This window comes from Furipterus horrens, unplaced genomic scaffold (assembly GCF_987537825.1).
Source record: "Furipterus horrens unplaced genomic scaffold, mFurHor1.1.pri manual_scaffold_2, whole genome shotgun sequence".
NCBI classification, from domain to species: Eukaryota; Metazoa; Chordata; class Mammalia; order Chiroptera; family Furipteridae; genus Furipterus; species Furipterus horrens.
In genome coordinates this window covers 146,118,557-146,131,679 of record NW_028327172.1, presented here as the reverse complement: position 1 = coordinate 146,131,679, position 13,123 = coordinate 146,118,557, and the positions used below count along the sequence as shown (strand labels likewise).

Here is a 13,123-nt window from a genome sequence, read left to right as displayed (position 1 = left end):
TGATAAAAAAAGCAATTGAAGTTCATACAGAAAGAAAATAAAAGGAATAAAAGGCAGTGTGATATGCAAACAATACAAATCATTAGTGCCATTAATGAAAATAATTTTATAAAATGCAGAGGACTAGTACTTTTAATGACTGAAATATTAATATTCTGAAGTATTTTTAAATAAAAAGATAATTAATGCATTCAGATTCTGCTATCAGTGAACCAGAATATAATATGGTACTTCCAATTCATCTTGTGCATTACGTGTATTTGTGTGGATGATTGAAGCTTTTGAAAATTAAAATACTTAAAAAGCAAAGATTCATTTTTATAGTTTATAAACAAATGACCAGATATTTAGTTTTTATTTATATTTTTTAACTGGAAATTTAAGTTTATTCATAATTAAAAACTATGCAAAGACAGATCACAGTAAATTATGCATATATCTCTATTTTTAGACTCCTTTCTGTTTTAAATAATACTGATCCTAGCAATAACAGAAGATATTCTCTTTAAGTTCATTTCAGTTTTAAATAAATTTCTGTCTATGGGAAGAGAGAGAATGGAGAGAGGGAGGGAGGGAGAGAGACAATAGAAAAGAAGAGAAAGAGGGAGGGAGAAAATGATTTTAAGAGAGGCATGGGAAACGGGAAAACAGTAAGGTAGGAATGAAAGGAATTGTAGTATAAAATGTCCACTTTAACATTTTGCTTATTTTTTCCCAATCCAATGTTGAAACAAGTTCAAGAAGAATTTGTAGATACAGATGAGAATATCTCTATTCATTTCAGTTTCATAGAAACCAATATGCTCCACTTAAACATCCTAGTCCCCAGTCTATTTAGAATGGCCTGCAGTAAACTTTATTTAACCCGATTTTATTTTTCTTCCAAGTCTTTCACAGTTCATAACTTTTAAAAAATTTGTAAGGTGATGAGCATTTGTTGGGCAGGTCTATCTGCTTATAATACCTAGTCAACCACAGAAGAAATATATCAAAACCAGTGGTGGAACTGGAGACTATTATGCTAAGTGAAGTAAACCAGTTGGTGAAGGACAAATACCATATCATCTCACTTACAAGAGGAATCTAATGAACAAAATAAACTAACGAGCAAAACAGAACCAGAGACATGGAATGGAAACATGGAACAGAATGACAGCTGCCAGAGGAGAGGGGTTGGGGGGGCTGGTGAAAAGAAGGAGAAGGGATTAGTCAAAGAACGTGTATGAACCACCCATGGACATGGACAGCAGTGTGGGGATTGAGAGTAGGAATGGGGGGAGGGCTAGGTGAGGAGTGTAAAGGAAGGAAATTGGAACAACTGTAATAGAATAAATAAGAATTTAAAAAATGTCTGTGGTTCAGAAGTCCTCTTTTAAGTGTTCCTAGCTTTTATTCACTGAGTTCTAATAGATTATTTTGGCTGTAAATCTTTGCAACTACAGTGATTAAACAACTCAAAATGATGTCTTGCACTAGTTCCTTCTCTGCTCCATTGAATACATTCCAGTTCAGGCACTATAACCAGTACAGAAGTATTGAAAAATACAGTGATATTCATTCTCTTTGCCTTCACCCAAAACCTTACCCTGCTCTCCACTCTCAGAGCAGGCCAGATCTGTTCTTTTCTCAAAGAAACTCAATGCTTGCTGGATATCATCCAAATTTGTAATGTTCAAAGTACTTCACTGCTCTTCCCATCTTCCCTTCAGTAGACGCTTACTCCAATTCTCTGGTCAAAATAAACAGATTTACTTAGTGGAACTCCAAATGTGCTCACTATGAGCTCAGCACTGACATTTAGCTCAGCATTCCCTTGTCTGGATTGCCCCTCCCCTATCCACCTCTTTTCAACCTGCCTCTTTGCCTACTAAAATTCCAGTAAGGCTGATGTCTAATGTTAGCTTTTCCACAAACCTGTACTTGATTGGGCCAACAAGAATGAGCAACCTTCTGCTCCGTCAGCACTGAAAACCATATGTACCTTCTCTTCTTACATTCTAAACTCCCAAACAAAAACCATAGTTTATTCTCCTCTGCATACATTGAAGTATCAGGTACTGTAACTTTTACGTAATAAGGTCTCAATCAATATTTATCAATGAAAGTGCAAACAAGCTATTTATTTAGCCAAAAGCTTTTACAGGAGATTCTGGTTTCATTCTGGAGAATGAATGTCTAAAGTATCTTGCCTATACCTCTCTAAAAACAGTAGCAAGTTCTATGTTACCACATTTTAAGTAGAGAAAAAAAAGTTTCCTTACGTTAGTATTTTCTTCAATAAAGTTAGAAGTCATTAAAGACACGAGAGTTTTTACTTATTTAGAGGATCTTTTCAAAGGAAAATTAGAGAAATAAACATGATAGAACCATCTGTTTGGTTTTTTTTCTACCAACTCAGCTAAGGGAAATCTTACTTCATACTGGCTGAATCACTGACATGCATTTTAAAGATAAAACAATTTGAGAAATGAAAATGCAAGCTGTTCATATTTTTATCACTGTATGTATACATTTTGAACAAATGTGATTAATCATTCACTTTAAATTTCAGTGGAACACTAGAAGCCAAAATGTCAGAAAACATGACTAATGTCCATATTATAAAATAATATTTAATCATGCCTTAAAGATGTGAGATAATATAATGTAACTTGTGGTTTATAGGGGCAATCTTTTAATTTCACCTTTAACCTTTTCATTCAATCTTTCAACACATTAATTCGTCGGCAGCCGTCCGTCTCGAGAGACGATGGTGTAGCTTCTTAAGAGTCTATCTGCACCGCCGAGAATGGCTGTGCAGTCCGACTCGGGAGTGACACAGTATCTGTCTCCTCCCGTGTTGAATCGACATCTTGCGATGACGCTGGAGTGTCCTCTCCAGTGAAGCTGAAGCTACAGAGCCTGGGCAGGGTGATATGGAGGGTCTGCTGTTGCCCATGCAGCAGACCCCCCCTCTCTTCGCAGCTGAAGGGTCCAAGGGAAAGACGGAGTCAATACAGCTTGGCTTCAGGTGCGCCGCAGGAGTTGCCGGTGTTGACTACAACGTCAAACCGCCTTAGGGACTCCGGCTCTGGATTTTCTGTCGGGGTTTACTCCCTTAGCCTTTCCCCTGAAGAGGTATGCCGCAAGGCAGCGGAGGTTTTTTGGAGTCAGAGTTTTCCTTCTCTGATGTGCCCTGACTGGAAGATCGAACCAGCGACACTTAGCTCGCAGGCCGACGCTCAATCCACTGAGCCAAACCAGCCAGGGCTTCAACACATTAATTAAATGTCTGTTAAATGCCTGGTCTTATTCTAGCACAGAAATACATGGTAAGCTCAAAAAGACAGTCTTTGTGTAAATTTTGCTTATATATAGTTCTCCTTTCTTACACAAAATTTCAGTTTTAGACCTGAAGTCTTTGGTTTTCCCTAAAATTAGCTCTTCTGCTTGAGTTCATGATTTTGGTTCATCATATCATTTCTTTCCCTTGTTCTGAAGCCACAGAATCACCAAAACCCTCAGTATTTGTCACACACACTATTGCAGTGTTCTTTCAGTTATATGTATTCAATACTAACTCCAGTATATTTTTATATTTTAAGGCATAACAAATGTCTAGGCTCATCTACTTAAAATTTATTACTTATCTAATTACGGACTCAAAGTGACCCTAGAGACATTATGTAAAACTATCCCAACCTACTTTTTTAATCTTAATATGCTGCACTTTTTATAAACATACTCCCAGTTCCAGTCACACCCAATTATTTATTATCACAAATGTACACCACCCATTCCCTCTTCTGAATATTTACTCAAGATGTTTTTCCCTGGAATCCATTCTTTCCCTACATAACCATAGCAACGGTGACAGCCTTCAATGAAACAATAATTTTTCTATAAAGTCTTAAAGAATTCTCACATATGTTTGAGCTTTATCATCCCTGGAAACCTATATTTCATGGTGTGTATTTTCTAAGGAACATTCTCCATAGTCAACTTCACTTTGTCTAATAGCCCACTAGGCTACATATTTCTAATGCAGAGTAGCTTTATTCACCACTGCTCAGAGTAGGTGCTCAAAAACTTTTATTTGACCACTGATATTTCTCACTACATACCTTTATCAGAATCCTACATGTCTCCTAAGTGGTACATCATAATGTAGGAAGAGTAATCAACATGGTTTTAACACCATCCAGAAGAGCAATAATAAAACCCTGTGAAGGTAAAGGCCTCTGGCCTATGGATGCTCTGCAGCCTTTTCATCACATCTATGGGTTTCTTTTCACTTGTTTGTTTACTTACTCTTTAAGTTTTATGTTTTTCTCTCATTCTTCTACTTCCTCCACTCCTCCATGTTAGGTCTGCAGGCATATTCTTGGGCATTTTGCTTATCTTTGCCACTAACACTCAAAGATTAAAATATTTCTGACTTCTGGGGCATTGCTAATGTCTAAACTAATCTCCAAAGTTTGTGGAGAAAAATAAAACAAAAAGTATTCAAACTGAATTCTAGTGTTTAGTTTTAAAACTCTCTAATGAGTTGTTAGTCAACATAGGTGATAGTAAAAGAAAACAAATAATTAACGTTCATATACATGTGGTTGTATGTATATATATTTATATCTATCAACAAAATAAAAACACTTCAACCATTTCCTTAAGCAACTCTTCTTTCTATTTTAGTCCCATTCATACAGTATTATCATACTACCAAAAATGAATGAAAACTTAGGAGGAAAGAAGAGGCGGTGAATCTAAGCTGAAAATTACTAGAACTAGATTTTTTTTTTTCTTGCTGCAAAGTTTTTCCAATAGCTATACTAATCTTTCTTAGATTTTATTTACACCTGCGACTTTATGATAGAAGACAATGGTTTTCCCAATAATGTCCCTCTTGAAATATGGAGTAAATTAAAAATAATAACTGTAGTGAAACTGTAGATTATTTAGGATGAACAGGCAAAAAACTACTTACCCCCAGTTGCCACAGTGATTTCACGTAGAAAATGGCCATAAAATGGAAAATCAAAGGACAGATTCACTCTCTGCAAGCAACGAGAACCAGAAAAGAAAATCAATAAAAATCAATAATGTATATAACAGTAAATGTAATATCAAGACACTTCCACTTAAAAAATTGATGTTTCTACTTTATACCACTATTACTGTAGTTGATTTTTAGAACCAGAATCCTAGATGACAATAAAGGATTTTTTTCTGATAATTACATATTTCAAGTGTGTGAAAAGAATAAAGTTGGGCTGTTATAAGCTGTTGGTTTGTTCTTTGCTTACAAGGGAAATCTAGAAGTTTCAACTCTAAACCAAATTATTCTCTCTAATATCACAATTGCCTTTCACATATCCATTGCAAATCAGTTCAGTTATCATGATAAACATTTGTCTTTTTTTTTAAGTTTGATTATTCTTCTCCAAAAGAGTACACACATTATCTGTCAATTTATATTGACTAAAAACTAAAAGATTTTTTTTTACACAATTATGTATTCAATTTGCTTTCTATTCATCCCATAATAAACTACAGCTTCATGGAACAAGTTATCTTGCATCTATAGATCTAGACCTGCAGAAAGTTTTATTTTTAGATGCAATGAACTCTCCAGATTCAGGATATTATGCCCACTTTAAAAAACAGAAAGAACAGAAAATGCTGGTTACTGGAGAGTTACTTTTCCTTTTATAGAACATATTTAGGGAGACTTAGGAAGAAGGTTCAAAAATTTCGCCTCTCTTTTTTCTAAAATGGGGCCTGAAGCTTGATATATATATGCATAAAATGTAATATCAAAATCCTTCCACTTAAAAAAATTGATGGTTCTACTTTATACCACTATTATTTAGTTGATTTTTAAAACCAGAATCCCAGATATATACACATATTATATATACATACATATAATTTAGTATATATTTTATTTACATACAATATACTTTACATATAACAAATACATATATTATATGAAATAAATATATAATAATGTATAATAAAATAACAAAAACAAAATACAACACAACAAAGCAAAACAAAGAATTAAAAACCCTTAGCTATTTTTCATGCTTGAAATAATATGACCCAGATATTTTATTAGGAAAGAAAGAAGAAAAATTGTGAATCATAACAAAAGATGCCTACTGAAATAAAAGAATCCAGAGGGAACTTAATTAGTTGGCTTAGAACCCAACAGCATTACAAAATACCTATAGTAAAAGGCTACTGGGATAGGAAAGATGGTGGCCAAGTAGGTGGAAGCTGAGGCCACTTGCTCTTGCTTCCAACCTGATACTTGGCTGATCTGCTGACAAATAAACTGATTCAATGAAATCTTAGCTGATATGAAGTTTGGAAGCCAAGGAGAACAGAAGACACATCACAACATGTGGCAGGAAGATTTCATAGGTTGAAGGGGAAATACCCCATGTGTGGTGCCTGCAGCCACAATGAGCCTGGTCAGAATTTCAGCTTTCTGGCTCCTTTCCCTCCCTGGGGAGGGTACCCCAATGCTCGGGCTGGGAGTGACTTGGATACACAAAGTCAGGGAGATCCAGGCTACTATACACACACAGCGAGCAGCACACCTATAGCTGCAGTGGCAAATGCCAGCTGGGAGAGAGCCAGGGAGAGAGAAGGACTCTACCTGCTCCTGGATTGAAAGGAGACAGGCCATGGCCAGTCGTGACTGTGAGAGGCTCTTGGCTTTTTGGAGAGGTGGTGTGAGTGGAAAACCAGACAGTGACTCAGTACTGTAGTGGGTGTGCCCAGAAAGACTCTTTAAAAGTGGAGCTGAAGTGTGCTTGGCAGGGAGCCCACATGCAGCTGCCCTGCCAGCAAGACTGAAAGCATGGTTTGCTCCCACTGAATGCAGCTGGCCAGGGAGATCAGAAAGGTGCAGTGCGAGAGGATTTCTTGGCCCCAGCCCCGCACACTGAGCAGGCTGGAGGCTGTGCAGAGTGGAGAGTTCAGGACTATCTCTGCTGTGAGGGCCATGGGCTGGGAATGGGCAAGAGTTGAGCACCTGAGATTATTTACAGCAAGGCAGAGCCCCCTTCCCTGTCCTGCAGAGATCAAACCTCAGGAAGGGAAAGGCTCACCCAGCCTCCACCTTCTGCAGGATTGCAAGCACCACATCCAACACGGAAGTTCTGCTAAACAGGCAGGACAGACTCAAGAACCACCTGCAGGGTGCATATCTGCAAGAGGAGGACAGAAAGAGAAGTGTCTAAAGGGCCCATTTTGAAGGTATTTCAGGGAGACAAAATACCTTGGTTCCTAGGGCCCTATTTTGTTGAGGCCAGCAAGACAGGGAGATCAGAAAGCAGTGCAGCAAGGAGGAATCAGGGCCCTGCCCAGCCTCAGCTCTCACACAGAGCTGCCAACAGCACCAAGCAGGAAAGAGCTGACCCTCTTACACAGACTGCCCTTTCCTTAAACAGACCACTATTTAATCAGAAATTATGCATTACTGGAAATAAGCTGAGACAGACCAATACGGGTGGTGCAGGGGCAGGGGAACACACTCACAATTCTCCCAGAAGACTGAACAGTGCCTCCCAGGGAAGACCCAGGGGAAACCCAGGGGTCCCACCCTCCTGATCACCACAGAAGCTTCCTCGAGAGACAGGTGAAAGTGATACAGGCAGTGATGCCAGAAGTTGGACAACCCATCCCTGGACTTTGAGTTAAAAAAAAAAAGCCAGAGGCGGAAACAGAAAGAGAAGACAGAAGGCAGATACCAAACTCTGCTGGGATGAATTTCACCTCATTCTTCTTCAGAATTTGAGCTACTTTTTTCTCCCATTCACATAACCTTTTAATATTTCTTCTTTTGCTTCAATTGTATTCCAACTAATTCACTATACTTTGTCTTTTATTTTTTATCCTTTTTAAAATATTTTCATGTTTTTACTTTATTTTTATTTTAAATCTCACATTGTATTCTTCTCTTGTCTTATTCCATTTTGTCTTCTTCCTGTCCTTTCTTATTTTCATTGTAAATTTTATTTCCTCCACACTACACATGATTCCTATTCTTTACTCTTACTATTTCTCCTCCCTCTTATTGTCTCAGAACCATTCTTCCTTCCTTTAGTCAGCTCACATTCTTTTTCACCTTCTTATAATATTCTTTTTTTCTTTCCATCTTTATAAATTATGGCTTGTTTGGCATGAATATTAAGGTTATTGCTGTTCTTCATCAATTGTATTCCTATTTGTTCACTTTTTAAAAAATTTCAAAACTCACAGGTTACTCTCCCCCATTTTACTCCATTTTGCCTTCCTTCTGCCATTTATTATTTGAATTTGGAATTTTATTTTTTCCCTTTCTTAGCCTGGATTCTATTCTTTACTTTTATTATTTCTCCTCCCTTTATTCTCTCAAAATCAATTTCCTTTACTGTAGACATCTCATACTCTCTCTTTTTTATGCTATTTTTATTCTTTTTCCATCTTTATTAATTATTGTTATGTTGTTGTTGTTATCAACACTGTCGTAGTTTTTCTGCAATTTTGTTCCCGTTGGTTCATTATTTTTAAAATTTTATTTCAAACTTCATATTATACTCTTCCCTTTTCTTATTCCATTTTGCTATCACCCTTCCCTGTTTTACTTATGTTTAAAATTTAATTTTATCCCTTTCTTTGCCTTGTTTCTATTCCCTACTCTCATTATTTCTCTTCCTGTTTCCCTCACAAAAGCATTTTTCTCTCCTTTAGTGATTTCATATTCCCTTTTTCCTATAATATTTTATTATGATTTTAATTTCTTTCTACCTGCTGTTGATATTGCTGATGATAGGGGGTATTTTTATTGATGTGGGTTTGGTTTTCCTGTGTAGTATTGCTTTGTTAACCAGCACCTGTACAACAGCATACAAGACATGACAGAGGTTGTGACTCCCAGTCAGCCAGCCTGAAGGGAAAACCCACCCACGAATAAGCCATCAATACAACACAAGAACAAGCCTAAGTACAACACAAGAACCCACAAAAACTGAATAAAGGGAAACCCCAGAGCATCCAGATCAAGAGATCAATAAGAGATCAATGAGGCTGCACCACTGAGTCCCACAGAACTCCTACCACAGAAGTCTACCCCAGGAAGATAGGCAGGCAGAGCAGAGCAACCTGAGATGTAGAAACAAGCAAAAAAAGTCACCTTAAGTGTGTAGACAAAGAAATAAGCCCAATCAAAGGAAAGGAGGAATCCCTAGAAAAAGTTAATGAAACTGAGGCAAGCAATCTATCAGCGTAGAATTAAAAAATAATGGTTATAAGGATGCTCAAGGAACTCAGTGAGAACTACAAGGAACTTTATGAGAGTATGGGGAATTTATTGGGAAAAATGGCAGCATGAAAAAGAACATAGAAACTATGAATAAGAACCAGGAAGAAATGAATAATATAATATTTGAAATGAAAAATACACTAGAAAGTATCAAAAGCTGGCTAGATGAAGCAGAGGACCAAATCAGTGAGCTGGTAGAAGGAAATACCCAGTCAGAACAACAAAACAAAGAATGAGTCAGAAAGAATGAGCATAGTTTAAGGGAGCTTCAGGACAACATGAAACATAACAACATTCACATTATAGAATTATCAGGAGAAAAAAGGAGCATGGGATAGAAAACCTGTTTGAAAAAATAATGACAGAAAACTTCCCTAACTTGGTAAGGGAAGTCATGCAAGTTCAAAAAGCACAAAGTGTCCCAATCAAGATGAACCCAAAGAAGTCTTACATCATAATTAAAATGGCAAAATTTAGAGACAAAGAGAAAATCTTAAAGGCAGCAGGGGAGCAAGAGCTAGTAACTATACAAGGGAACTCCAATAAGGCTATCAGCTGATTTCTCAACAGAGACACTAGAAGCCATAAAGGAGTGGCATAAAATATTCCAAATAATGAAAAGCAGGATCTCCAAGCAAGACTACTCTATCCAGCAAGGTTCTAAGTTAAAATGGAAGGTGAAATAAAGAGCTTTCCAGACAAAAGAAGGTTAAAGGATTATATCATTAACAAGCCAGCATTGCAAGAGATGCTAAAGGGACTGCTATAAAAAGGAGAAGATAGAGATAGAGATAAAGATAGAGAGAGAAACAAAGGTACAGAAAAATGGCAATGAATAAGTACCTATCAATAATAACCTCAAATGTAAATAGATTAAATGCTCTAATCAAAAGACATAGGGTAGCTGAACGGATAAGAAGGCATGACCCACATATATGCTGTCTACAAGAGACCCACATCAGAATAAAACATCGGCACAGGCTGAAAATGAAATAATGGAAAAAAATATTCCAAGCAAATGGACACAAAAATAAATCTGGGATAGAAATATATACATATTAGACAAAATAGACTTCAAAACAAAGGCCATAAAACGGGACAAAGAAGGTCATTACATAATACTTAAGAAAGTAGTCCAGCAGGAAGATATAACCCTTGCAAACATATATGTACCCAACACAGGAGCACCTAAATATATAAAGAAAATATTGGAGGACTTCAAGAAAGATATTGACAACAACACAGTCATGATAGGGGATTTTAACATCCCACTATCAAGAATGGATAGACCTCCCAAACAAAGAATCAACAAGGATATTGTGGCATTGAACAACACTCTAGATCAAATGGACTTAATTGACATATACAGAGTCTTTCACACTAAAGAAACAAAATATACATTATTTTCAAATGTACTTGAAACATTTTCAAAGACAGATTACATGGTAGGACAAAAAAACGAGCCTTAACAAACTTAAGAAAACTGAAATTATATCAAAAGCATGTGCTCAGATCACAATGGATTGAAACTAGAAACCAATATTGAGGAAAAAACTCAAAAACATTCAAATGCATGGAGACTGAATAACGTTATTAAGTAATGGATGGGTTCAATAATGAGATTGGTCAAGGAAGAAATCAAAAACCAGTGGGAAACAAGTGAAAATAACACAAAACAACCCCAAACCAATGAGACACAGTGAAGGCAGTCCTGAGAGTCAAGTTCATAGCAATACAAGCCTACCTAAAAAGGATAGAAGAATCTCAAATAAACAACTAAAACCTATAGCTATAAAAAATTATAGGAACAACAACAAACAAAGCCCAGAGCAAGTAGAACAAAGGAAATAATCAAGATCAGAGCAGAATTAAGTGAGATGACATAGAGACTAAAAGAACGATTCAAAGGATTGATAAATCCAGGAGCTGGTTCTTTGAAAAGATAAACAAAACTGACAAACCTTTAACCAGACTCTTAAAAAAAAAAAGAAAAAAAGATAGAGAGAGAGAGGAAGAGAGAGAGAAAGAGAGATGACCCAAATAAAATAAGAAATGAAAGAGAAGTTAAAATCGATACTACAAAAATACAAAAAATTATGAGAAATTACTATGAACAACTAAATGCAAAGAAATTGGACAATCTAGTGGAAGTCGACAAATTTCTGGAATCATACAATCTTCCAAAACTGAACCAAAAGAGGCAGAAAACCTGAATAGACTGATAACAACCAGTGAAATTGAAGCATGATCAAAACACTCCCAACAAAAGCTGTGAACTGATGGCTTCAAAGGTGAATTTTACCAAACATTTAAGGAAGAACTAACTTCTGTCCTTCTCAAACCATTCCAAAAAATTCAAGAAGAGGGACAATTCCTCAACACTTTTTATGAGGCCAGTGTCATCCTAATTCCAAAACTAGGTAAAGGCACAACAAAGAAACAAAACTACAGACCAATATCCCCAATAAACATAAATGCTAAAGTTCTCAACATAATTGCATCAATCTGGATTGAGCAATACATTAAAAAGATCATATGCCAGAATTAAATGGGATTCATCCCAGGGATGCAAGAATGGTACAATTTTCAAAAATCAGTAAGTGTAATACACCACATAAACAAAATGAAGTACAAAAATCACATGATCGTATCAACAGATGTTGAAAAAGCACTTAATAAAACCCAGCACCCATTTATAATAAAACCACTCAGCAAAGAGGGAATAGAGATCATACTTCAATATAATAAAAGCCATACCTGAGAAGCCTACAGCCAACATTATACTCAACAGGCAAAAACAAAAATGAAAAGCTTTTCCCCTAAGATTAGGAAAAAGACAAGGGTGTCCACTTTTACCATTCTCATTTAACATAGTACTGGAAGTTCTAGCCACAGCAATCACACAACAAAAAGAAATAAAAGCATCCAAATTGGAAAGGAGGAAGTAAAACTCATTATTTGCAGAGGACATGAAAATGTACATAGAAAACCCTATATCCTTCACCAAAAAGCAATTCGACCTAATAAGTAAATTTTGCAAAATAGCAGATACAAAGTCAACATTCAGAAATCAAAGCCATTTTTGTACACCAACAATGCAATATCAGAAACAGAAACTAGGGGGAAAAATCCCATTTACTATAGCAACAACAACAAAAAAATAAAGTACCTAAGAATAAACTTAACTAAGGAGGTAAAAGACCTGTACTTGGAAAACTACAGAAGACTAAAGAAAGAAATTAAGGAAGATGCAAATAAATGGAAGCATATACTGTGTTCATGGACTGGAAGAATTAACATCATTCGTCGTCGGCAGCCATCCGTCTCGAGAGACGATGGTGTAGCTTCTTAAGAGTCTATCTGCACCGCCGAGAATGGCTGTGCAGTCCGACTCGGGAGTGACACGGTATCTGTCTCCTTCCGTGTTGAATAGACATCTTGCGATGACGCTGGAGTGTCCTCTCCAGTGAAGCTGAAGCTACAGAGCCTGGGCAGGGTGAAATGGAGGGCCCGCTGTTGCCCATGCAGCAGACCCCCCCTCTCTTCGCAGCTGAAGGGTCCAAGGGAAAGACGGAGTCAATACAGCTTGGCTTCAGGTGCGCCGCAGGAGTTGCCGGTGTTGACTGCAATGTCAAACCGCCTTAGGGACTCTGGCTCCGGATTTTCTGTAGGGGTTTACTCCCTTAGCCTTTCCCCTGAAGAGGTATGCCGCAAGGCAGCGGAGGTTTTTTGGAGTCAGAGTTTTCCTTCTCTGATGTGCCCTGACTGGAAGATCGAACCAGCGACACTTAGCTCGCAGGCCGACGCTCAATCCACTGAGCCAAACCAGCC

The 13,123-nt window shown here is 37.0% G+C and overlaps 1 protein-coding gene across 1 annotated transcript in view; it reads right to left on the bottom strand.

Annotated features, from left to right (window-relative positions):
- The window catches only part of PLXDC2 (plexin domain containing 2), a 420,883-nt gene that overhangs the window by 169,047 nt on the left and 238,713 nt on the right, over positions 1–13,123 (bottom strand). The window contains exon 4 of the mRNA XM_090266575.1: positions 4,964–5,033. Coding sequence (XP_090122701.1) covers positions 4,964–5,033 — 70 coding nt within the window. The remainder of the gene's footprint in view (positions 1–4,963; positions 5,034–13,123) is intronic.